At 36.9% G+C, this 27974-nt stretch overlaps 1 protein-coding gene across 1 annotated transcript in view; it reads right to left on the bottom strand.

Annotated features, from left to right (window-relative positions):
- CLSTN2 (calsyntenin 2) overlaps positions 1-27974 on the bottom strand; it is a 398409-nt gene that overhangs the window by 62077 nt on the left and 308358 nt on the right. The window contains exons 5-8 of the mRNA XM_074833675.1: positions 24849-24998; positions 13017-13202; positions 8264-8512; positions 7556-7677 (exon numbers count right to left, since the gene is read on the bottom strand). Of these exons, the coding sequence (XP_074689776.1) occupies positions 7556-7677; positions 8264-8512; positions 13017-13202; positions 24849-24998 (707 nt within the window). The remainder of the gene's footprint in view (positions 1-7555; positions 7678-8263; positions 8513-13016; positions 13203-24848; positions 24999-27974) is intronic.

Here is a 27974-nt window from a genome sequence, read left to right as displayed (position 1 = left end):
TTAAAAATAGCCTATAAGAAAACAAATGTGACTATTCACCTTCACATGTATAGCTCAATTGGGAATTTCTGTTCTAGGCTTTATATTTCTAGAGTTCCCAGAGTACTGTAGAAACGAGGCAAGTTAACAGACACTTTAATCCAGCTTGTTTAGACATATTAATAACGCCATATCAAGATATTATCTATACAAGAAATTAAATGGATTTGGGGGCCTTCTCACAGTATGCTTTAAGAGAGTAATACTTCTGATTAGTTCATGGTGCTATAGCCAGTTTTAAATTCTTTTTCATTCTATACAGAATTTATTATTTTTTTTTTCCCTCTTCTTTAATTTGATTGAAAAACGGGTGTCTTAGGGTCTAAAGGGCTTGCTGGTTGCAACAGTTCTAAATTCTGACTTCCCTAGGTAATGAGCATAACCATGTATGTAAATAACAGTTTGTCAAGTAAGAGTCGAAAGACAACACGTAATAGGTATCATTTTCAGAAGAATCGACCTAGCTCATTTTAAGTCTTTGGGAACAGTAGGCCAGCATGAACAGGTCTGAAAATCCTATACCACTGTAATAAAACTGTCACGGTCAGAAAAATGAGAAAACTGCAAAATACAAATACACAGACACATGTCCAAATAATTTTAAGTAAATACAAATAGATAAATTATGAAAAATTTTCTGCAGGCAGCTCAATTGCTCCTTAAGGGTCATAGAAGTTTTACAGAAGCACAGAGCAGTCACTGCATTTCACACTGGGCTGGACTGCAGAAACCAGAAATGCATAAAGCCAGGCCAATTTATAGGGGATACTTCAGAGCTGGCCCAAAGGAATTTTTGTGTCATAAAGCAAGTTCTTGGCAGCCACTGTGATTTGTTTGTCAAAATTTTGTTATTAGCAGTGATATTGCAGTTGCAATTAAAAACATATCTTAAAAAAAGCTGCTTTCAATTGAAATCTCAAAGAATATTTTTGGCATTTATCATCGCTGCTGACTTGTCCTTGTGCTAGCAAAAGTTGTTTTGAAGCAAGATGCTGAATAAAAATTTGTCAAAATAGCATTTAAAGATGGAAACTGGTAAATAAACTGTATCAGAATAGACAGGGCTATACTGTAGGACAGGGGGTGCTGTGGATGCTGCAAAGACTTTTTAAGTCTTGGAATTATTTCATCTCTGTTGCAGCATTATCATGATTCCCTTATCATTTATCTCTTACTGGCTCTGTAGGAAAACACCTAAACTTCTTTCTGTAGTTTTATTAAAGACATATGCAGAGTGCAGTGCATGTCTGCATACCAATTTATAAAATAAGTGATTAAGAGCCTAAGAAATGCCTATGAGCTTCAAGTAAAAATGAAAAAATAAACATCATTTAAAAATAAGTTAACTTTCATTAGGGCATGATGTTGAAAAGTACAGGACTGACAAGCATGAGGATTTTTATCTAGAGGTGAAATTCAGTGCACAGAGATGATGGAAGCTTGCTCCGTCGTATCTCCTCAGTGTACTCTTAACCCTCTAGGACTGAGAATACTATGTACTTTCCATAAATATTCACTCATTTTCTTTCTCTCTGAGCCTTTCAAGGAGGCGGCCACTTCGGGCTCTCATAATGTGAATGACTGTCTTCTCAAAATCAGATGCACACAACTAACCAATTTCTAAAAATCCAGAAGAACAACTTTCACTTATAAATACTGTAATTTAATGGAAATAGCTAATGTAACTAACAAATGGTCCAGATACCAAATCCCTTTCATTTTGCCCTATCATGTAACATACATTTCTTCAAAAGTCAGTTCCTGCTCTATCCTGTCCTTGGGCAGTAGCTTATTTTAAAAAGTAGAGGGGAATGAAGGGCTTGACTGGACAAGACTGCTTTGTACAGGTAGAAGACCATGTTGTATGTGGTCAGTGAAGTGGTTAAATACAAACGAAGGCCTTGCCTTGATCCGTCAACATCTGTGTGCACACACAGAGGTAGAATGCATCATACTCAGATCTATCTAAACCTCTTTCTCTAGTTCCTATTATGAAAGCAATTGTTAGGGACTTTTCCACAATGAAAAGCACTGCAGGCTTATTTTGGGTTATTCAAAGCAATTTATCTCATCTTAGAAAAGAAACAATAACTTTCTGCATGTTTATCTATTTTTTGCTGACTGAGTCCAGATCATGCAGTGCATTCCCTGTTTTTTAAGGGGATCAATACCAATTTTGCCTGTGGGCTGGAAGACTATTTTCAGGATGATAACATGAGTATAAAACAGAAAATAATTTCTGATAGTGGATAAAAACAAGTACATGAAAAAAAATGTTCATCCCTGGCTAAGATTCCTTCTCCCACTCAAAAAAGTGTTCCCATTCCGTTGATTTAGGGGAAGGAAAAATACCTCTTGGCTTGACTGTCCTCAATATTAGTATGAGAAATGCAATATCCATGATAAACAGAGTGTGAAATACACTGTGCGTTGTCCTATTTAATGTTATTTTTTTCCACTGTCACCAAAGGCTTGAATGCCTTGGTTCATTATTCAAACTATTATTTTGATTTCGTGCTGTGTGGGCTATAGAAAACAACAGCTAAAATGGACAGAAATCGAGGAAGAGAATTCTCCTATATTAATCAGAAATGGGGAACACACAAGAATTGTCATTTCTTATAGCAGAAATTCAAGGATCAAAAGTTTTTCCTGCAGATGACAATGAGAGGAAGGGGCACTAGTTCGAACCTTTACAACAGAGCTGCTAACAGAGCTCCCTAAAATGCTTTTGGAAATACCTTTGCATTGATAGAAAAAGAATTGAGAAGACTTGATTTTTTTTTTTTTTTTTTTTTTTTTTTTAACATCTCTAGGGTGAAATTCTGCCCTTGTTAAAATCAATTAAAATTTTCCCACTGATTTCAAGAGAACTCCATTTCTAATATACATAATCTCATTATAACCTGATCTCTTTTGCAGTCCTGGTATACTTGCATCAAGCAATTTGACAAAGTCTGACAAAGCACCAGTGGCTGAAGGAAAACGTGATCAGAGATGTAAATTAAGAAGTTCACCAACTCCCATGTCTCCAAGGGTACTTTTGTGCCATACGAAGCTCAGAAACCTCAGGCCCCCACTGGACCCATCCCACATGCAGTTATCTCCTGTGTGCAAGAGGAGGCTGTACAATCTGACCATTTTCTTAAAACCAGTGGCGCATCCATAAGTTGAGCATATAGTCATATGAACATCCCAATAGAAGGGAACCCTAAAAGAAATCATCACAGCTCTTTCAGAAAAGCAAAGAAACAGTTTTTATATTTCGTATGTTATTCTTAGATGACCAGATCTTTATTTGGCTGCCTGAATTATTCACTTAAAATCACATCGGTGTTCTTACCTGTTTGAGACAATTAAATGATGATTTAGGTGCCTTTTACTGACTCTGGTGACAAAACTTTTTGTAATAGGTTCTCAGGTGTAAAGAGTGCCTTACAGTTAAGTATGAGAAAAGAAATAATAAAAAAGCTGACAAACACATCATGATACTCAGTTTAAACCTTTGCATGGAAAACTGAGAAAAAAGGTCATGATTCTGAGACAAAGGAAACACCTGCACTTCCAAGGTAATAAGTAAAAGGAGGAGCTACCTCTAATTGGGACTCTATTGCAGTTGTTTGGGAAAACCATGAGGTTTTTTTACCCAGCATGCATTAGAGACATGACACTGATTTTCTTCAACATGGCTCTTTCCATACCTTTTCTTCCAGATTAGTACTAATGGATTCTCTCACAACTAAGATAGTTAATTTCCTAAAGGAAGAAAGTGGAGAAAAAACCCAAACTATACAGTTTTCTTTCCCCCCCCCATGTTTCTTATAAGTAACAAGGACACCTTCAATTTAAAGTCTGTTACCTCTGATTATTAGCATTTTTTGCAGACATACACATCTTGTATTAGCAGTTCAATACTAAAGGCACATATGCCCATGGTTACAGCACTCTTGGGTCATGCATCCTCAGCACATTAAGTAAAAAATTAGACTAGCAAAGTCCAGTAAGTTTAATGGAACAAATAGGGCTAAGTACACTGAAAGCCATACTGAGAATAAATCCTTAGGTCTATGAACTAAAAGACACAATCTTCCCAAAGCTAACTTGGCAGCCACTACTATGTGGAGGTTTCAGACACTTGCTATGCATGACCGTTATGATGGCTGTATTGTATTACAAGGCCTCAGATGTACTGCTCAGGTGTAGCTACATAAAATGTTTCATGACTCCTTGTATTCAGCCAAGAATGGAGTCTGCAACTAAGATGGGTGCCACACCCACCTGCCACAGAAACGAGATCTAGAGAATTAAATTAAATTTGGAATGACAAGCTCATAGTCTTGGTCAGTGCCTTGAAAGAATGAGTAGTCTGGTGGACTAGGTAGAGCCCAAAGCAGCTGGTATAATAAATTTTACTACTCTGCAGTAAGAATGATAAATGATTTCACTAGTTTATGCTTCACCTTATTCCAAGGTCACCAGATTCCTCTCAGCAAAAATAAGCTGTGGATTGTTGTCGCAATCATAAAACGAGCTCAGCAATAAAGTACTGTGCCACATTTTACTCTGCTATGGCTGTCCTTTGTACCAACCCCTGAACTGTCTTCCAGAGTCATATATGCAATATCATCTACAGTATCCCATATCACAGTGCAGACGGTGAGAAACTGTACAACGGTTAGGTACAGCTCAATTCCCATGCTTTTCTTAAAAACCAAGGAATCAGAGGATATGCCACTACAGAATGAACAGTTCTGAAGGTGAGATTTCCAGAGGTATTTCAGTATCTAAATATGCAAATAAGCAACTGGTAGGATTTTCAGAAGTGTCTAGAGCACTTAATCTACTTTTGAAAATCTAGCCCTAGCTTCTTTTCATATTGAGATCCAGAGGAGTTTGTAGTGGGATGTTAACTTGCTTTCTGATGTGGTTTTAAAATATCCTGTGCTTTCTAAGGTAGACCACTGTAGGTAGATAGCAAGAAGCTGGCATAATTTTATTACTTTGACGTGAAAATTTCTGACTGCCTTGTCTTCAAAACCATGCAAGTTCCTTACCAGTCCGTTATTCAGATATGTTTTATTTTCAGTTTCTTTTAATTTACTCTACTATGTAGGCCAGATGGAGCATTGAAGAAGAGGTAAAGCAGCAATCTTTACTAGGTCCCTTCATGACACAACTTGCAACAGAATCACCGTGACAATATAAATTAATCATCATGGAAGTCTGGTCACACAACCCATAACAAAATTTATTTACACTTTAATCTTACATTCTTTTTCAGCTAGAAAGAGCAGTTGAAAATATACTGTGGAAATCAATTGACAGTAGCTGAATGAAAGAAAATGAATGATGTGACCTAAAAAATCTTTTCTATCTCTAGTTTCCATCATGTAGGAGTTTTCAATAGTAGTTAGGAAGATTCTCCCTTCAGTGCCCCAATGCAGCTCAACTATTCTGTAGCACTACAATTTGGGAAATATTTTAGGTTACAAAAATGATTATTGGCATACAATGAAATATACAGTTTAGAAGCAAACAGTAGAAATTAGTTAATGTGTCAAACAGTACTTTGGATTGCCTTTAGCATATGCTCTTGCTGAGATGGCTTCAACAAAATAACTTCTCTCCAGAAACATAACTCAGAGTACAATCGATTGAATCTCAAAATACCTCCAAGGACTTATTCAGTCATCCCTAGTTGAAATCTTTGTGTTCCCCTAGGATTTGCATCACAAACAAAGAGTTCCTGTCACCAGATATTTGGGATTCTACTTAAATGTCAGCTGAAGATGTGAGAAGTTTTCTGCTGGTGCAACTCCCCTAGGTTTATTAATTTCAGACAAAATCTGTAGACTTGCCCAAGGTACTCTTTATCCCTTGTTAGATAAAAAATAGCACATAACAAGTTAGATACACACACTCTTAGCATGTTGTTTTGAAACAATGCACCCTCAAATTCATACACATTTCCCAAATCAACAGACCATCCAGAAGTAGATTTCTGAGATGAGCAGCACTTTCTGCAAGGAAATAATACCGTCAAAATAGAAATATAAAGAGTATATGTTGCTCATCAATAACATGGATGCTAATCAAATTCCAGTGCAAGGCTAATCACACACAAACGTTTGCCTAATATGAAAAAAAAGTATCTTTTGTGATATAAGAAACAAAAAATAATTGGAAAGATGTTAGCATTCCTGTACTTTCCAGTTTACGCCATTTTTCCTGTCCATTTATTTTAAAGCATGGAAATGATGTGGAGAAAGTAGAGTAAGAATAAAGTAATCATAGATGGCAATAGAGATGAAAAAGTCACGCAATCAGATACATCTCCTGTCAATGGAAAATTATCTTTGACTGTACATTTTCCAGTATTTTGTAATGGCTAAATTACAAGAGTTACACATGAATTTCATTTATTGAGAGGACATTGATCCTTTCTCATGGTAAGGATATAGAAGAGAAGTTGATTGCGTTCAACTTTCAAAGTCAAAATACTTTACATTAACTTTGTATTATCATTAATTTAGATTCTTAGTCTAGAGTTTAGAAATACAAATCCATCTTCAGCACTCAGAACAGCATTATCTGAGGTGACATCAGTTACTCATGACTTGTAATCTTCAATATGAGTTAATGTAAATTTACCCCTTTCTAGACACTGTAAGATTTCTTATCAAGTACAGCAGAAACTGCTTCCAAACTGGTTAATGGAAATGCAAAGCAAGTTCTATGATCATCACATAATTTCTTACCACAGTCATCTGATAATCATGACAAAGATCATCTTTTCATACACATTCTGGAGGTGAATTAGGAAAGCAACCATTCCTATATCTACATCTTCAATGTCATAGTTTGGACTAAAAGACATGAACAATACTATTGCTTTGAACATAGTACTAAATTGCTTTGAGAAAATACTAATTTGCCGAAGTCTGTCTTCCTTCATTCAAATGATCTTTATCCTGCTTAGAATTAATAAATCTATGAAAGGCAACTCTTATCTCTTTAATAATAATTTCCCTGCGATATACTCTTCATAATAAGGAGAAATTACATACAGCACAGCATATGAAATCAAAAGTCTGCAGATTAGATTGACAATATATTACAAATGCCTTTCTGTGTGTCAGCATACTCTTTATTGAAAAGGTTTCCATCACTTCCCTTGTGCTGATTAAGTAGATTTTTTTAATGATAAATGGAAAACTTTTAGGGAACTATATGCAATGTCACATCTCTATCCATTGCTGAAGGATATAAACCTCTACTTACTGTTTAAAATGACTCAATTAAAAACCCTACTGTATAAAATGATTCAACCAAGTTAACTCATCTATCTCTTTTTATGTGGATCCCAATTAGAATCATAACAGTTACAAGTTGCAGCATAATTGCAATAGACTTCTGATTTCCCGAAGCAGTTATGCTAGGATTTGGGTTGTTCTTTATGATTTCTACAGGGGATGAAGAGAAGGATGGGTTACAGATAAGAGAAAACCACAGGTACCTGATCCAGTTTCCAGTGGAACTCTGCAGGACGAAAGGTGTCAGCCTGATCAAAGTCTTTGCGCAACAGAAATACTAATCGGCAGTTGTGTACGTACAGGGCATAGTGATGTCGGTTCATCTCTGAAAGGAGGGGACCAATAAGATCAGTGATCTGAACTATCATCAACACTTCTGTTAAGGTGAATTTGTTTGAAAGCAATATACACCTAAACCACAAAAACCAACCAACTAAAAAAACCCAAAAGAATTGACTTTTCTCAACATCATGGATCGTTATGTTTCTGGGGGAAGCCACATATGGTAAGCATGTTCCTGAATTATGCCATATTAGTCTTGTTTGTAGAAGAGTTACGTTCAAACTAATAAATAAAATCCAAATCACTATTTAATATAACTAGTTTCAATGAAGAATTAAAACTGTTTTTCCAATCTAAATCATAAAAAAAATAAACCTAATTTAATCATTTTATCAACCAATTCATATAAAATCTACAGATATGTTCACAAACATTTTCCAAGAAGAGACCCAGTGCTTGAAACTTGGGTAGACATCAGTCCCCTCAATAAGCTATCAAGTCAGCAATGCTTAGAGTGACACCATCCAAGCTTAGTAACTTTTTTTTTGAGACTAAATTAGATGAGGAGAGATGTAACACTCTACTAACTTTGTTATGCTCTTTACCTAACATTTTTTCAATACACTCACCTGTCTTGTCAGAGTTGCAGAGAATAGTCTCTTTCTCAGCTCTTAATCCAGGACTAGGTCCATGTTTCATCCACAGAGTAATGGTGAATTGATCAGTTAAATTCTTCGGGACTATTCCATCTGGGATTTTGGCTCCTTGCTTTCCATCAAATTTAAAAATCATGTCATTGTTATCCATGAGAAGCCCAGCTGTCCAGTTAGTTGTTGCACTGGGAGATGGTAACAGGTCAATGGCACCTGAGGAAGCTCCTGCAAATGATATATAATGAATAACATGATGAGAGACTAATGAAAAAACGGTGAAGATTAATTTAACATAGGGCAAGGTTCTGATTCAGACTCTAATTTAGATTATTTTTACTACCCGAATGGTCCTACTAGCTTCACCATATTTTCTTTTGTGTTAATTTTTATGGTCATCTTTTAAACTTACAGAAGGAAATTGCTTGCACTGTGGTGTATATCAAAGGAAATATACTTTTAAATGGGCATATGTTTATATTAGGTAACTTAGGGGCTCAAAGAAGAAGCTTCATCCCTTACTCACTCTATCTACTCTGGCCATAAAAATTGGAAAGATCTGGTTTTTTCCACCAGAATGTATCTGTGGGAAAACTCCAAAATGGAAGTCTCTCATATTGCTTTTAAACTGATTCAGCAAGATGCTCAAGTAAGCTACCTTACTTTCCCAAATTAAGGTCAGGCTTGTGTAAGAGCATTTGGTTAATCAGTGCCAAGCTCAACAGGTTCTACTTTATCTGCCCATATTTTTATGGAGATTTATGGGTTACTCTGGAACCTCATCCTGTTAGTGTGTGTTAATCCTGTCCTGAGAACAGCTATTGGATTATGTGCTTCAGAGATTCAGCTGAAAGAAATCATACTGTTTTGATCCTAATAAATCCAACCAGCGTCCTGAGCTGCTCAGCCAATACATATACAGACCTGGAGCAATAAAACCAGGATGTATCTGGAGGTGTTCCCAGAAGAGTCTTATCACACTACTGGATCAGTGCCCTTCCAAAATGTAGAGGCTGATGCCCTTTTCTTCTAAAATGCTTCCAGAATAATGCAGGAGCCACTGCATTAAGCACAGTTTTGAACTGAGACCCCTGAGGTATGCCTTGCATGTGAAAGAGCTTGTTTTCACAAGCAACTTAGAGCTGGCCCCACCTCCTCTCCCCACCCTGCATGTTTGTGCTGCAAACTTTGTGCCAGGATAAGAACATACTGATGCCGTTTGCTGAAGTGGACCAGACTGTTGGCTTAGCTGGAAGCTAACTGTCCAAATAAAACCAAGCACAAATTCCAACTTTTCAATCAGACCAACAATTGCCTTCAAACCTCCTGCAAAGCTACACAACTCAGGATAAAGGAGAGAGGCCAGGATCAACCCTCTTAGCCAGAGCATGGCCGTTAATCTGATACTCAGTGTTTCCATATTTAGTTTCCCATCTGCCATGTGAGAATTAGCAATTCCGTTATTTTCTATTTTATCTACATTTAGAGGGAAAGAAGACAGCACCATAGCTATCTTTCCACCGTATTCTAGTCTCCTTAACAGAGTATTTTTTTTTTAGTGAAATTTATTCTGGATATGTTTTTGTACTCTAAATTGTGTATTTTATGTATTCTTTATTTTTTATTATTGTCAGATGACAAGGTGAAAAAATGCTTACTAAAATGCTTTGAGGCACAACACTAATAACTCCTTGACTTTAAAATGACTCAAGCATAATTTAATCATTTAAACTGCCCACCTTGACTGTCAAAGTGAGTACAAATCACTGAGTTATTGAAAAGCAGACTTAAACCATCAGTCATATAAAAAATGAATTTTAATGCACTGTCCTTAGCATCTGAATTCTCTAGATTTCCAACAGATAAATGAAGAAATGAGCACAGGATTTATAAACTGTGTCCTTAATTATAGAGAGACAATCTTCCATTTTATATGGCATAAATGAATATCTGTCTGTGATCGCTCAGTTCTGCACTCTGCAATCACACAATGCTTTATGAGTAGAAAAATATTCAGGGTTTTCTTCCTTTTCAAAGAATTTATTCATCCAACCATTAGATACAATAAGATCATTTCTGGGAGAAAACTGATTTCCATAAATAATTTATCCTGCTTTCATAAGACTTGTCTCTACGTTAAGGATGGCAATAAATACTAAATACCAAAGTCCAAATGCAATTATGATGTAAAGTTCATTGTCATTGACAACCTTTTTATCAAAGTCCTGTTACAAGTTTCTACCCTACATGTTCTGCTCTATGAAGATACGGAAGCCTTGGACAAAAAAAAATATTCTTTTGGCAGTGAGAATTTCCCCCCGATTTACATATAGATTTTACATTCTATCTATTTTCTCAAGTGCTTTACATTCTGTTCCTTCCCGGATGTTCTGAGTGAAAACTGGAAGTTCAGCAGTAATGTTAGACGGCACATCTATCCACCAGCTCAAAGGCTGCCTGCAACTACTACAATGGCAGTGACAGACCTGCTGAAATGTTTTTGATCATTCTGCTTTTCATTACCTTAGGCCTACACATGGTGCAGACAATGAATTAAGAGAGTTAAGAAACATCTAGTTTATTCAGGAGAAAAAGAGAAAGACTTTAAATTCTCACAGAATCATCTAGGTTGGAAAAGACCTTGAAGATCATCTAGTCCAACCATTAACCTAGCACTGAGAGTTCTCAGCTCCACCATATCCCTCAGTGCTGTGTCAACCCGACTCTTAAACACCTCCAGGGATGGGGACTCCACCACCTCCCTGGGCAGCCCATTCCAACGCCTAACAACCCGTTCTGTAAAGAAATACTTCCTAATATCCAGTCTAAACCTTCCCTGGTGCAACCTGAGTCCATTCCCTCTTGTCCTATCTCTTGTTACTTGGTTTAAGAGACTCATCCCCAGCTCTCTGCAACCTCCTTTCAGGTAGTTGTAGAGGGCGATGAGGTCTCCCCTCAGCCTCCTCTTCTCTAAACAACCCCAGTTCCCTCAGCTGCTCCTCATAAGACATGTGCTCCAGATTATTCTCTTTTCTACTGCTTCAGGTAAGGTAGTCAAGCCATACTGCAAATTGAACCCCTTAGACTTTACACAACCTTCCTCAACTAAGGAATTTTACACAAGCAGAAGGTACCTACTTTTGGTTCTACACTTAAAATGATAACATTGTCAGATATAGTTGCTATTACTGTTTTATGTCAATGTAATAATTTGGTGGTTTAGATCTTGTATGCAGTGATCTGCTCTGAATGATTGTGCCATTTGCAGTTCAAGTCTATAACAGGCATAAAGCAATGTTCTTTTTGCTGCCAATACAGGTTCTTAGAGGAGGCAAAAGTACTTGACTTTAGCTATAATATCTTTATTTTTATTAAAAAATATCTAGTATTTTATGAAATCAAGTCCCCGATAGGTCACATAGCCTTGCTCAGCATCTCAGTTTTAATGTCATTAACATGATGAAGATGCAAACTGTTGACAGATGGGTTTTCTCCTGCTTTTCTAAGATCCCAGTCAGTTGGATAAAGATACAGGATCAAAATTATGATTGTTTTGTAATCTTAACTAAGCAATTTTCAGGTTGAAAATATTCAGATTTTATGAGAATGCTGCTACTCCCACTCACCTTTACCTCACTTTCCCAATCTCCACAGGTAATTGGTAACTGCAAACTATTTTTCCCTGGGAACTGGCTCTCCATTTTTAATAACTTAGAAACACTGGCTGAAAATTTTCATTTATAAAATTATTTCTTAAAGGTTAGTTTATTGATCTTAACATATCTGTTACACTTTTGTGTGGTTATCAAAGCAAATGTAAGCCATGCACCAGAGCACCCCAAATCAAAATCCATGCATTTAAATGGAAAAAAATTGTACATTTCCTACTGTAACTCAGACAGGAAACAGGTAAAGAGACATTTTGGAGAAGATGAGAATCAATGTTCCACACCATGAGGTCTCTAAGAAGACAGGATTTTAGAGGAGGAGGAGAGACAGAAGATCTCAAAAGCAAACGATAAATGGCTTAATGTGTGGTCATTGCTTTGACATACAGCTAATCTTATAGTCACAAAAATACAGCAGTATCTTCAAGTATTTAATCAACTTTTCAAAATTAATTTCTATCTTTTAGACTAAGTTATCAAAAAGCAGGAAAAGGGAAGAGAATAATTAGGAAACCTTTTTCCACCAGGATATCTCTTTTCTGAAATTCATGTTTCTTAAGTATTTTTGCTCAAATGATTGCTCCAAATGTTCCTTTACTTTTTGTTTGTTTTTACTCTGGCACAGTATTTAGCAGCAGAACAGAAAGTCGACTCAGGAAGACTGAAACACAAGATGGAGATTCAATTCTCATCAAATCCTATGGTCTTCCTCTGATGGCAAATCTATACCTGAAATCTCACTACACTGTCACACCAGTATCAGTAGCAGAGGGAAGAAAGAGGGAGAAGGAGGTGGAATGAGGATAAAGAAAAAAAAAGGGAAGAGCAGCAGGAGAGAAAAAAATTAAAGGTAAGCAGGGAGAAAGTATGACAAAGAGTGAAAGCAAAAGGAAAAGAAGAATGGAGAACCAGTCAAACATCACCGCTCCCTTCATTTTCATTGCTACAATCCAGAATAAACCAGCTGAGCTAAATCCATGTATTGCATGCTAACAGGTCTCAAGGAACTGGTGCTTTATGTGGAAAAATATTATTATTGTATCAACTGAAAGCCATATCCATACCACATAATTTCTGCAGAGATTTTTCTGAGTACGTTTCACGATCACAGCCCTTTCCAATGTAATTGGTCTGTAATTCAATGGTGGTATGTATTGAGGAAACTGGTCCGTCACACGTTTCTAGATGAATGCTGGGAAACAAAGGTATGCTGCCAGAACCGGGCTTGTATTCAATCCGTTTGTTCCAGTCTGGAAAAAAAGAAGAACAAAAAGATCCAAGAGTGACTGAAAAAGGGAAGGAAGTTATATAATTTTAAAAGACATACGTTCTCAAAGGTCACTAAGACAAAAATAAATGTTTTTGAACTTGTCATCAGTAAGTTACTGTCCTAAGAAAAAGAATTTTGCCCCTTTTTATACAAGAGTGTCAGGCTCAATTAAGTAATACTACAGCTCCTAGAGTCACACAAGCATGGGGTGCATACATAACCTGATGACAAGAATTGCTAATTGGTGTCAGTCTGGATCTCCAATATCCATGTCCCTATGACAGACTACAAGCTAGCTCTACAGGGATGAGACTGTCTGCTGCACTGAATTTGGTCAGATTTCATAGTTTTGTGATACAGAACAAATATCTCCAAGGCCCAGGCTATATACATCAGTCTCACTGAACTGTGAACATAAGCTAATATAACACATCTGTAGTGTCACTTCTTGTCTTCGGATGTCTTACTAACTTTGTGAAGTATTAATGACAGAAAGTTACAGCTGAAAGGACTACTCACACTTTCAGCCAGATCTGACTATTCCGTGGTTTTGCTTATGCGGATGTCTCACAACCCACAACATTTAAACAATCACCTGCCTTAGGCAGCCACCTGGACATGCCATACATACCACTATGCTTCTCAACTGAAGCATTTAATTTTTAAATCCAATAAATTATGGTGTTTGCAGTGTGCTTCAGAGAAAACCCAAACAAGCAGCATTAATTAAAAACATCTATTTCAGCTATCACTACAGTTCATATTTTCATAGAATCATAGAATGGTTTGGGTTGGAAGGGACCTTCAAGGTCATCTAGTCCCAACCCCTGCCATGGGCAGGGACACCTTCCACTAGCCCAGGTTGCTCAAAGCCCCGTCCAACCTGGCCTTGAACACTGCCAGGGAGGGGGCAGCCACAGCTCCTCTGGGCAACCTGTGCCAGTGTCTCACGACCCTCACAGGAAAGAATTTCGTCCTTATATGTAATCTAAATATACCCTCTTTCAGTTTAAAACTGAGGACCTCTTGTCCTGTCACTACAGGCCTCAGTAAAAAGTTTATCTCTGTCTTTCTTATAAACCCACTTTAAGTATTGAAAGGCAGCAGTAAGGTCTCCCTGGAGCCTTCTCTTCTCCAGGCTGAACAACCCCAACTCTCTCAGCCTGTCCTCATGGGAGAGATGTTCCAGCCCTTGGGCCGTTTTTGTGCCCTCCTCCTCCTCGTTGCTCTAAGGTTGTCATATCTTTCTCATACATTTTAGCCAACTCCAGCCAAGTTACCATGCAACATAAATAAGAATGCCACATTAATACATAGATGCAAATAGTTAATTATTTTGAAGTCACAAAATTATTCAACTTTGCTACCTAATGTGTACATCTGTATATCTGTAAAATTTGTCAAAAGACGTACTCTTGCATACACAGATAAAATTTTTCTGACTTTTTGTAGTCCTAGGTAAAAGAGAACTCCATAAATGGAAGAATTCTAGGTCCTGGCAGTCAATTAAATCTCTTAAGGCAAATGGACAGAGACATTCTTTCTAAATACCAGTGAAAGAGAAAGTAATTTTATATATATATATGTATTGAGTATGTGAAGGAGTTTGGTGCTTTTCAACAGATCTCGTTTACAGAAAGCTTGAAAAAAGGTGCTCTCTCCTACCATCTTAAACTGGACTAAAAATTTACAAGAAAACATGAAAGTCCATGCAAACATTTTGAAATGTAGAGCAGTCATTAGTCCAGAGTCCAGACAAAGGAGATAGGATGCTGACAGTCACTGGTCTGCATTTCAAAATTCTCAGATTTTCTTCATGACTTTTAATCCAAATAGTAATCATGTAGCATTTTCTTTTCAAGAGGAAGCTGAGACCTCATGGAACATTCTGAAAGTATGCTTAGTATCTATTTTCATTAAAACCTTTAGGACTTGTAAATCACTAGCTAAAAGACAACTATGACTACTACCTGTGCACACACCAGCTGAGTTGCTATTTCAGTAGTAATTTTCAGGTAATAATATTCAGCCCATTCATTCCATACTAAGTTAGATTTGTTCTGCAATATTGCATAATTTGTCTGCAATTGTCAACTTAAAAGTTCCCTTAGAATTTCAAGTATCATATAAAGTACATCATTACAGCAATAGGTTTCTGTTCCCTATCTGTTTCAGAAACTTGAGGTTAACATATTTCCAACAAAACAAGAGCAGAAAATTCTTTCCTATACTTAAGGTAAAAATAAAATCATTTGCTGTGTTGTATACAAGCTAGTAATATATATATTATTGATTTTTATAGTCTTTTATTCACCAGTTAAAACATTATATTCCTCTACCCAAAAGGAAAAATAAAGAGTCTCATACGTATCTGAAACGTTTCTGACTATCTCAGCAGCTTTCAGGTTTCAGCCACACTTTCATTTCTCATCTATATCAAATTAACTGGCACTCATGCAAAATATTTGTTACTGTATGTGAGATGTGACTGAATTATTAACTGTAGCATATCTGCAACTGCACACACAGTTCCAGTTATATGAAGAATGTCATATAAAAAACACGCTATATAAAATGCCACTACTCACAAGGAAGAATAATGGAGGGGACCTCTGTTTCTGCCACATGAATTGGAAGAGGTGTTTTGTTTCACAATATTACCTTTCAACTTGGCAGAAATGGCAAGATCTTGGCAGAGATCATGAACCCTGAATGTTCTAAATCACTTGCAATTATCTCAGCTCTAAATTGTAAACCATCAACTAGACTTGAACTAGTGTCTTTCTACCTTGGTCCCCTGCAGCGTCACAGACCAAACCTAGCACTTCTTTCACTTAGTACAGCTTTAGGAAATCCACCAAGGAGTCCCTCTCCATGCAGGAGGCATTCCCAGGAAGACATGAGGCAATACTGGAGTATGATACAATCCTGTAGCAGGACAGTGCTTAAAGATAGCAATAGCTCTGATACAAATCAACTGGATTATTTACATAGTACCTGCCCCCATGGCATTTCAGCATTCCAGAGGTGTTGAAGCCAAGGCCAGCACCCTCTGTATCTCACCACCAGTAAAGTTAGTAACGCTGAAAAGTGCATAAAGTTAGAACAAGCAACATGAAGTAGTGACAGCGTGAAGAGCTTATTGTGAGAAAAATCCAGGTCTTTAATTTAATTTTGAATGTGGTGAAGATTGCTATTTTTCTTTCTCCCAGAATAACATTATTGGACACATATTGGACACATTCAAAGGATCAGTACTTTCCCCTCAGGAACATGGTGGCACTTTTTCGACTCCTCTAGATTTGACTCAGAGAAAGAATCTTATGTAACCTGAGTCTACAATTTCAGATATTTAAATTTCAGATATTTAAATACTGTATCTTAAAATGTGAGTCATGTCTAAGGTTATGCAAACAGTCAAAAGATATACAATCCCATCTGAAATGGTAGGTTGCACTAGATTAGCTAAACTCAACCAACATGGTTCCTCTGACACAATCTGTCATGTAACACCACCACAATACAGTGCCTGGATTTCTACTTTGAACTAAAGATAAAGGATTTTTTTAGTGAAACAGACACATGGTAACAGAACAGTTCCTGCATATTTTCTCTTGAGCAGCATTCTCTCTATTTATGGATTTATAAATTGTGGCAATTAAAAAAAAAAAAAAAAAGGAAAACCAAAAACATTTCAAAGGATTTTAATTTCCCATTTGGAAAAAAAACAAAACCCCAAGACACACAAAGCAATTACTGTTCTGCTCCCCTGTTTCCTGATTAACCCTCCTCAAAACTTCTGAAAAAGGAAAATTTATACTTGCAAAAAACGAAATCTAAGCCTTGCAACAGACCTTTCAAGAAATTCTGAATGCTGTTTCTTGACACAGATTACAGGTGAACAAAACTGAGTTCAGATTATTATATTAATGTTAAGTATATCATGATTGTTAAAATGGATCATCTGCTATGCCTTATCATGTCAGAAGGACAGTTAGAAAAAAAGACTGGTACTGCATATATGCCTGGCCCTTTTTTAAATATGTTTGTTTCTGTGAAGATCCTGAACTACTTAAAATAACCAGCTCTGTTCAGGTTGTCTAAGCAGTTTCCCATTCATGAAATTGATCATTTTACAAAGGAGTGAATTTGGTAGGATGTCCCCTAGTTAACTGGCAACAAAATCAGCTAGTAAGCATCAGCAGAATGCTACTTCCATCAATGTCACTGTGTGCTGCCCAGAATATAATTTTCTAAAACCAATTTGGTAAGTTTTAAAGGGTCAAGCAGTCACCACTGACAGAAAAAAATGAAACACGATTTAAGTATCAGCTAGGATCATGCTTCTTGTGTGTGTTTAATAACACACACAAATACCATAACACACATAAATTCCATTTAGGATATTTTTTATTAACTGATATTCCCTCCAATTTTTAAATTTACATATGCCTGTATCCTTCCATTCCAACACTCCAGTCATAGGAGTCATCCCACCACGTCTCCATGATGCCAGTAAGATCGTAGCCTTGCAGGCACGTGTGTGTCTCTAGTTCCTCTTGTTTATTCCCCATGCTACATGCATTTGCATAGAGGCATTTAAGTTGGGCCCCCGGTGAAGCTGACCTACTGGCTGGAACTCCTTTGTGCTGCTTTTCAAGGGCTCCTGCTGCTCTGCGATCCCTCTCCAGGCTCTAGGCATCTATAGCTGGCACTGGCATCAAGTTGGTAGGAGTGGGATGCTTTGAGGTTCCCCTCCCCCTGAAGCTTTAGTTTAAAGGGCTCTTCACCAGCTAGGCAAGTCTATGACTGAAGATGCTCTTCCCCTTCTCTGACAGACAGACCCCCTCAGCCCCCAGTACACCAGGTTTTTCAAGGCCAGTCCAGTGGTCTAACCAGCTGAACCCAGTCCCATAACTAACTGTTGATTTGCCAGATTCAACTGGCCCTTTCAAACCCCTTCCCTTCAAGTGGGAAGATTGATGAAAGAACTACCTGCACTCCAGAGTCTCTTACCGCTTCTCCCAGGGCTTTGTAGTCCTTCCTGATACTCCTCAGACTGCTCCTGGCTGTATCATTGGTGCCCATGTGAAACCACAGCAGCAGATAATAGTGGACTGTACGAGGCTCAGCAGTCTCTTGGTGACATCCCAGATTCAAGCCCCTGGTAAGCAGCACACCTCTCTAGAGAGTGTGTCAGGTTGGCAGATGGGTGCCTCCATACCTTTCAGAAGAGAGTTGCCTACCACTATTGCCCAGCTCACAGAGGATCTTGCAGTGAAAATTAATAAAAGGAAAGACTTTTTTTTGTACTTGTAAATGCAGAAAGGTGAACAAAGGAGTGAACTTCCACAGAGGTATATGGAAATAGTTAAATAGGTTTAAAATGAATGTTTTCTTGCATCAGTTAATATGCAAGATAAGACAGGCTTTAGTACTTCAATTGTAACATATATACAGAACTGCCTAAAGAGAGGGTAATAATAGGTTACTCTGAAAATGTAAAGTTCACGGTATGAAGGGAAGTAACTAGAAAAGATCCTTGTGAATCTGCCTTATTTGATATTTCCATTAATGGTCTTGGCACAAAACTAGAACTGCATTAATTACTTCCTCTAGTGATAAAACTGGAAGGCAATTCTATATTGGAAGTCAATATAGAAAGAGAATATCCCAGGCACAGAATAAGATGACCTTGAGAACTGGTGTTACATAAATACTGCTTTGTAGTAATGGTGCAAAGTGCCAGTAACATGCTCAGGAACTTCAGCAAACTGGTAAGTCATCTCTGAAAAATTACACATGGAAAAAGAGCTGATTCCATTAACTGAGTAACAGCATGTCCATGAGCCACCAGTCTGACACAGCCAGGCAAAAGAAAGCTAGTCTTGGAATATATAAAGCACTGTGTTTCCAGTAAGAGGCTATGGTAAAAAGAAAACACCTTATCTAGAATGTTCAGGAAAGATGTATTTAGCTGTAATACATACACAGAATTTGCTGAGGAAAGGAGAGCATATCTTAAATTAGATTGAAACATGTATGACTGCTTTCTCTAAATGTGTCTGGTATTCAAACAGAAAAAATAATGCTGATACATAAATGAGTATGAAATTAAGTAAACGCTGAACTCAAAAATCAAAAGTACTCAGAAGTTCAATTAATTTTGAAATGTCTGAAATGGGAATTTAAAGAGTGGGTATTTTACTAAAATGATGTCATTCAAGTAAATAGCTGAATGTAAGCATTTTGTTATGATTACCTTGTTTTAAGGATGTATGGCTAATGCATGCAGACTAGACTGGCATAAAGGCTCCCTGCTTTGCAATAAATTTAATTTTTAAAAATATGGGTAAATATTTCATAGCTAAGACAACACAAGCACTGCATTTTAATCTGCTAGGTATGTGCACAAGACGAACAGAAATTGATTTATATTTATTGCAGAAAATATTTGAGCCTTTAAAATTGTTCCTGAAGACTAGGAATATTATTTTTATAAGCAAGGTTTCTGTACTTGACCACCCTCCTCCAAATACACAATTGCTTTAGTAATCATATTGCTCCTTGTTAAAAGCACTAACAGCTCAAAAGCCAACACAGTTCTGGTTTTCCTCGGTAATTGGATTTTGCTAGAAAGCCCACATGAATACCATTCTAAAATCACTCAGCATCTACTGCAAATAGCATCTATGAAGTATGTTGACTCAGAAGTGATGTAAGATCACTTTGCTACTAAAAGAGAAGGTCCTGCCCTCCTCTGAACAAAAGAAATACTATATTTCAGCAGGAAAAGTGAGCTGATCTGTCCTGTACAGGGCTTCTGAATGACTCTTCAACGTTTAAGAGGTGGTAAAAATGTGTGTAATGGTGCTAGCAAAGCTGTAGTGAGCCCTACATGCCTTAAAAAAGTAACATGCAGTATCTTTGATACATTAATGACATTAAATATTTTTATAGTCTATAAGGTAAATAAACAAAAAGAAGATTTTATTTTAAAAGCATTTTAAGCAAAAACTAAGTGGAAAGTCATTGAATTTTTAAGGAACATTTTTTTTTGAGATGAATTTTTAAGGAACTTCTACTTTATATTGTTACCTCAGGTAATTAGGTTAAGTGTGTATATGGGTTCATAGGACTTGAAGATAAGTGTAGGAAATATTTTTAAATTAGTAAAATACTTAAGGCTGGATGCTGTGAAATCCTGTTTTCTATTCAGAGTCCTAATTTTCTCTTAGTAGTTAGTGAGCATTGCATATTCAAGGGCCATATTAAATTTGGCAGAAAAAAAATTGAGTCCTCTTTGGTCAGAGTAGACAATATGACTTACAATTCTTGGACTGTTGTCTTTGTTACATGCTTATGTCCCCAAGAAACACATTCAGCTTTCCCTGTTTGTTTCAGAAATGGCAGAGTCCTCTGATACTTTACTGGGTTATTCAGCTGATTGGTTTAGAGGAGCTTTTTTGCTTTATGCCTTAATAACTGCTTCCCGTCTGAAACCAATTGCATTTTAAGGGAACAACCTGACTTTTGGTTTAATTGTCAATAATTGAGCAGACCTCTAGCAGTCTCAAAACATATTTTAAGTTTTTGGGGACATGATTCTGCTTTTCAATTTTTGAGGCTAAACACTCCTTTTTTTTCTCCCCATGTAGTACATCATTCACCAGGGAGTATGGTACAGGAATAATTGTTTTCAACTTTCTGCTATCTTGCATCTTTCACAGCACATTGTTTTATATTTTATTTCCATTTGTTATCCCACTAGGGGGGACAGTAACAACTTCAGTTTTATGAAGACTGTTCCTAAAACTAGCAGAAATAAGAAAAGACAATATTACGGTACCATAAATAAGCTACAGAAAACACGGTGTTGATTACAGGTTTTTGACTCTTTCTTATTTCACCTCATGTTTTTTAATGAAAGTACTATAAGGATATTTAGTACCATGTTGTCAGAAGCCTGGCTACCCTGCTCTGAATAAGGCAGAAGTAACTTTACAGAAATCAATACTTGTGACATTAAAACCACTGTAGTGAAGAGAACCACACTGGAAGTCAATCTACAGGAAAAAGTGTAGTGTCTGCTCTGTGTCCATAGAACTGAAACAAAGACAGAGCCCTGGAGGAATGGACAGAACCCCAGGGAATGTGCTGAAGAAAATAGGGTTTTTCTTGGTATGGAAACCCACTATTTCTGTTTAAAAAAAAAATAAAGAAAAAATAGAAATAATTTCAACTGCAAATCTACCTATTATGGTGTCAGTGATATTACCATCTAGGATTTCTTTATAATGTAGTCTCCTTACTACCTGGCAGTAAGTGATCATGCCATTGTTCAAAAATCATGGAAATTAACACACAGATAGCATGAAGAGAATTTGTAGTATAGCTGTACAAGTCAATTGACAAAACACACTAATGAGACTTTCCAGTTAAAATAACTGATTAGGAATTAGTTCATTGATTTACATTTTTAGCTTGCTTAGGACACTAAACATTTCAGAGTGGTCTGCTCAGGATGGTTCGATGTCCATGTGGGTCAAGGTCAAGTTTATTTCTAAAGTAGCCTCTTTATAGAGGGAAGGCTTGTTTGCTGAAAACATCTGTGTGAGAATTCTTGCTGATTGCATATTAATGTCCCTCTTCAAAGAGCAGGGAAGTAACTCCTAGATTTAATGAAGACTTAGATGCTGTTAGTCCAAGGAAATGCTGTTTAAAGGACAGCACCTTGGCTTGTTGAATCTTATTTGCTCTGCTATACTTGTCAGTGATGTGTGGAGTTACCCTCTAGAAACAGGAATAATTTTGTACCTTGATTTACGTAAACCTACTCTTCCCCATCTCACCCCTGCACAGTGGAGGTTATTCGAAGGGTATCTGCATTGAAATTTATTACACTGAATTTGCATTAGACTACTACAGTCTCTATTCACAACAGTCACAGAAAGAACTGCATAATATTTCAGATTACTAAAGCCAGTAACTTTTAAGAACTAACTGCCAATGCTATGAATTGAAATTACAAGTATTTATTTGTTCAGGCTAACACTGAAGGACAAGAAAGAAAATCATATATCGTATTTTGGCAACTTTTATATTATAACCAAAGACTCAGAATATTCATCTTCTCTGTCAAGCAAAACATCATTGTACCTCCCTTAGTCATTCAATCTTTTCAAACATATAATTATTTCAAAGATGGAGCATACCTGCTGGCTGCCTCTTCGTGCTGAGGTCACAGAGTGACAGACACAGGTAAGAAAGAACACTGTAAATATCCTCCATTCCCACTCTCCACATTTCCTCTTTAAGTACTGAAAATACTATTAGTAAGTTTTGCTTATTTGATTTTTTTTTTTTCCTAGCAAGAATTAATTTTCACAGATATTGGCTCAAAGTAGAAAACATCACCACCTATGTGATTATCTTCACCTTTAAAAATAAGCAGGCATAAAAAAAATCTCATTAAGAGAAATGTAGAAATTTCTGGAAGTATTATGTTGCAGCTCATTTTCAAATTATAATTAATGACTTAGTAATTAAGAACTAAAGTGATATCTACCCCATTGTTTACCTAAAAAGCTTATACCCTGATTAGGTAATCACTATCCTCTTGCACTTTATGCCATTTGACCTGAAGACATGTCAGTGAAGTGAAGCAGTCACCCATTTGACAGGTGGAAAGGTACAATTCCACATGGATGGCACGGAATATGTATTGAACTATTTCATAGTTTTAAGCTTGCCCATGATAAAGACGTATCATAAAACTTTATCAGATCAGAAGGGAGAAAGAATAGTTGTGCCAAATTGCCACAGAAATAAAAAGCCCAAATTCAAGCATAATGAATGCTATCAAAGCATATCCTTTCCTATCTGAGATGCTTTAGATAAGCTGCTTTAAACTTTATGTATTGCATTCTTTTTTTGTTGCTTTATATATGCTGTTTTCTCTATTTTCTCACCATCACACTAAAAATAACAAGCTAGCTGCCCCTCATATTAAATACCAACTAGTGTTAACCAAACAGACACATACAGCTCTGACTTCTACAAGAGAAGAAAATAAATTTTGCATGCATAAAATAACAATAGCTGAATTCATGCTTTTCATTAAAAGCTTAAATACTTTGTAAACACTTCACACAATCTAAGATGAACAAAGCATTTAAAAAATCCCAAACAATAAACAAACTTTACTTGATGTTGTTTCTATTACTTTTATTGGCTACCTGGTATCTATACTCATCTGATGGGATGAGCAATGACCATCTGTCCTATAATTGATGCTTGAACTATGAAATAAGTATGACAATATTGGACAATATAAAGACACCGTTCGTAAGGTGTCTTTGCAAAAATTATTCAATCAATAAAATACCTAAATGGAAATAATATGGAAATTTAAAAAAACAACAGTTGCACCCATTTTAATACAAATTCCAAGCTAATTAAGGAGTATTTAATTTCTTTGAGATGACTCCATAAAATGGAAAGAGAACATTTCTACAGTGTAAAGAGACCATATTTGTTTTATAGAATAAATCATGGGATTTATTTTACAAGATAAGTAAATGTGGAAATAGCTCATAGTTATTCTATTTTTCTTTAAAAGAAAAAATACTCTTCAAAATACTTGGGTGGGTGGGGAACTAGCACATCCATGAAAAATTAAAACGTGGTTGTGTTCTCAGTGAGGACTGTGAAAATGGAATCATAATACTGGACACATTTGATTTCAAGGTCCTCTAAACCAGAGCTTCTTATTTTACAAATAAAACCTTTTATCCTTTTAAATGTCAGTCTACAAATTTACCTTCAAGTACAACAGCCAAACTGACTTTTTTTCCTTTCAATCATTCTCTTTAAAAATTACGATTATGAAGGTCAGGTTAGTCCTGAATGACATCTGCATAACGTGGTTACATCCAGTTGGTTTGTCCCTAATCCAGCCCTCATTTTCATCTTAATTCCTTATAAATTGTGGCATATCTATCTTCCTAGTACATTTCCAGCTGGGTTTTTCTCTGTTCTAGACGGAGTAGAGTGTAGATCCTTACAATCTTTAGAAAATCAATTGCTACTGAAATGCCTCAATATAAAGATGGTAATCAGGATAAAAAAAATGCCTTTCACTCCCACTGCCGGTTGAGCATGCCTTGACTCATGCATACATGCACATGAAAGACAATTCTGTACCTGGAACAAGATAATCAACAACTCTGGCACACATGGGAAAACTACCTTGTCATGGTGGCTTCAAAAGTTTTATTTAAAGGAGTAGTAGGAAAAAGGCAACACAGAAGTGTTTTTCAAATGTTTCAGCATATTCAGACTGAATTATAAAATAGCTTATTAGAACAGAATTTTTTTTTCCTAATCTGTTCTTTGTTCTGACTAGAGAAGAAACATGGCAAATGTAAGTAAATATGGGATTATTATCCACTTTTTTAACAGGCTTGGAATGAAGTAACCATAAGAGATAGTAATAGTTTTCTATATCATTTCAATAAGCACTCTAGTTTCCTTACCATGAGGTGGATGGAAAACTGCAAAGAAAAGAGATTTAATTTAAATATATTTAAATAAAAATTTAAATACATAAACTATTAAACCTTACCTTGCCAGCCTGGTTTGCATACTGGTTTGACATTAACTCGTACTAAGACATCTTCTGTTGCATGTTTCTGCCCACAGTCAAAAGCTGTTACCATTATCTCATACTGGTGCTGTTTATCATAGTTCAGTTTCTCAGTGTTTCTGATGTTACCTATAGATTCAATATAACATTCAGAAATTACTTCTTGGCTAAGCACATACAAGACTATAGCATTTGGGTGCTGGTTAATCAAGTCCTTTGTGACCAGAAAGCTGTTTGAAGCATATGGGACATCCACAGACAGGACAGTTATGAGGAACAGGCAATATTTTCTTTCAATCCAGCAGAGAATAAAGAAGTTCTTAGGCAAATATAAGATGCTACGGATATAATATGGGCATGTTTATATTAGAAAACATCTGCTCAACCACACTTTCTAAAGTAAGACTGTAAGAATCATTAGCAGTTACATCTTGAAATGTAAAGTATGAGTAGGTGCAACCTCATTTTCCACATCTTCCCAGAATACACTACTTCAACACAGCAGCCACATTCCTGAAAGCTACTGGTGAATACCTCACCAGCCTATGTGTCTTCCTTTATTCCCCTAAAATTATTACCCTTCACGTGAGAGAGATTATTAGCCCTTTTGACACCTTTCGCTGGGTTTTAAAAACAGGAAAAGCCCCAGAATCACCTTCTCAATTAGTGGTATTTGGTATGACAGCACAGAGTTATCACATGGAAAAATAAAACTCAGCAGATATTTAAAGGTGACAAATTACCTGTTTTGGGATCAAAGACATTACAAATTCCACAAAGAAAGGGATCAGAGTACTACTCCCTGCAGGACTGGAAGATTACCATGCCCAATGTATGTTTTTGTAATTAATGAGTTCAGCATTTTAATTCTGTCCATTTATACTTCTTGCTCAAATTGAAACTTGAGACTATTTAATACATTTCACAGTTTTGCTCAGGGCTGTTTGTTATACCATCTTTTTGAATGACAATGTTTGTTCTAGAATTCAAGAAACAAACTTACTCTGTAACAATGCTACACATAGCAACTGCTTTCAAGCATGGATCTGCAAAATCAAGTTGCTTGGGCTAAATTTGGAATGGGGAGCATCCAAATCCTGGAGTCTAATCAAATACAGTGATCTGATTCCCATAGGTGCTGGTTAAAGTATCTGTTGTTAGGCATGCTGGCATTGCTGACATGTCTTGAACTTGATCTTCTCCTACAGGGGTTGGTTCTTCATTCTCTGAGTCCCCACATTTGCCTTCTCCATGTTGGCGGGTGTGGCTGGAGCACTTGCCACTGAAGACTGAGGCAAAAAAGCCTCAGCCTTCTCCATATCTCTGGTAACCAGGTTTCCTCAATTCCTTCCAGAGAGGGCCCACATTTTCCCTAGTCTTCCTTTTATCACCAATGTACCTAGAGAAGCTCTTCTTGTTGCCCTTGACATCCCGGGCCAGATTTAATTCTATCAGGGCTCTGGCCTTCCTAAGCTGATCCCTGGCTGCTTGAACAGTTTCTCTGTATGCGTCCCAGGCTATCTGTCCTTGCTTCCACCCTCTGTAGGCTTCCTTTTTGTGTTTGAGCTTGTCCAGGAGTTCCTTGTTCATCCATGCAGGCCTCCTGACGGTCTTACCTGACTTCCTCTTTGTTGGGATCCATCACTCCTGAGCTTGGAGGAGGTCAGCCTTGAATATCAACCAGCTGTCTTTGGGCCCTCTTCCCTCCAGGGCTTTATCCCGTGCTACTCTGTCAAGCAGATCCCTGAAGAGGCCAAAGTCTGCTCTCCTGAAGTCCAGGGTAGCGAGCTTGCTGCACACCTTCCTCACTGCCCTAAGGATTTTGAACTCCATCATTTCATGGTCACTGCCACCAAGGCTGCCCTTGAGCTCCACGCGCCCCACCAGCCCCTCCTTGTTGGTGAGAACAAGGTCCAGCATAGCACCTCTCCTCATTGGCTCCTCCATCACTTGGAGAGTGATGTTATCATCAGTGCATTCCAGGAACCTCCTGGATTGCTTGTGCCCTGCTGTGTTGTCCCACCAACAGGGTGATTGAAGTCCCCCACGAGGACCAGGGCTTGTCAATGTGAGGTTGTTCCTATCTGTCTCTAGAGGGCCTCATCTGCTCAGTCTTCCTGGTTAGGTGGCCTGTAGCAGACCCCCACTGTAATGTCTCTTGTCCCTGTCTTCCCTTTAATCCTGATTCGTAAACTCTCAGTTGGCTCCTTATCCATCCTCAGGCAGAGTAAACCGATAAAACAATTTAGCCTATCCATTTTACTATCTTGAGTTGCTTGATTAGTACCTAAGAGGATTTAATGAAAAACTGCCACTGTATACACTTAGTATCTGCACAGTTGTTCCTTCCTTTCTGCATTATATTATTTCTTACATGAATCTTTATACTTCCCTATTTGGTTCTCCTTGGTATTATTTTAGTCCATGATCAGCAGAGATAATTCTGAAGAAACCAAAATTGTCTGAATCTACATTAGCAGACTGGTAGAATTTGCATGGTACATTAACTGTCCTCTAAGATCTATAAATCATTACAACACATTTGCATTTCACTAAATCTGTCTTCCAAGATTTGTATTTCATTATGGTCTTTCAAGATTTGGACAACAAAGATTCTGACTATTAGGTGTTATTCTGAAAGGTCATTTGGATATCTTGCAGATGTTACTCAATAGTTTATTGATTTCCTAATTATTCTACTTTTCTGTTACCTCTGATGCTTTATGCTTCTTTGTTATTTTACAATTTAATCAATAGGGAAGGGAAGCAGTACAGATACAGACATTAAAGTTTTAGAAATGATAGACTGAGAATTTCTATTTACATCTCACCCATAAACCAAAAGGTAATCAATAACTTTAAAAAATAAAAATTTTAATGGGAAAAGTAAGTATTTTTCTACACAGTTCACAATTAGGCCATAATTTTTTTTCCCCAGTCTTTCTAAATCTCTGCCTTTTCCTGGAAATACCCAAATCTCTAACAGATTTAAAAATAAAAAAAACAGGTAAGTGACAACAGGAATATAAACATTCCTTCCTAAGGACACACACATTTACACCTCTTTTTCTTCAGGTCAGTTTTGGGGATAGTTTGATACACACT

This window comes from Strix aluco, chromosome 9 (assembly GCF_031877795.1).
Source record: "Strix aluco isolate bStrAlu1 chromosome 9, bStrAlu1.hap1, whole genome shotgun sequence".
Lineage (NCBI taxonomy): Eukaryota > Metazoa > Chordata > Aves > Strigiformes > Strigidae > Strix > Strix aluco.
The sequence above is the reverse complement of the archived record's forward strand: the minus strand, read 5'-3'. Positions and strand labels throughout refer to the sequence as shown.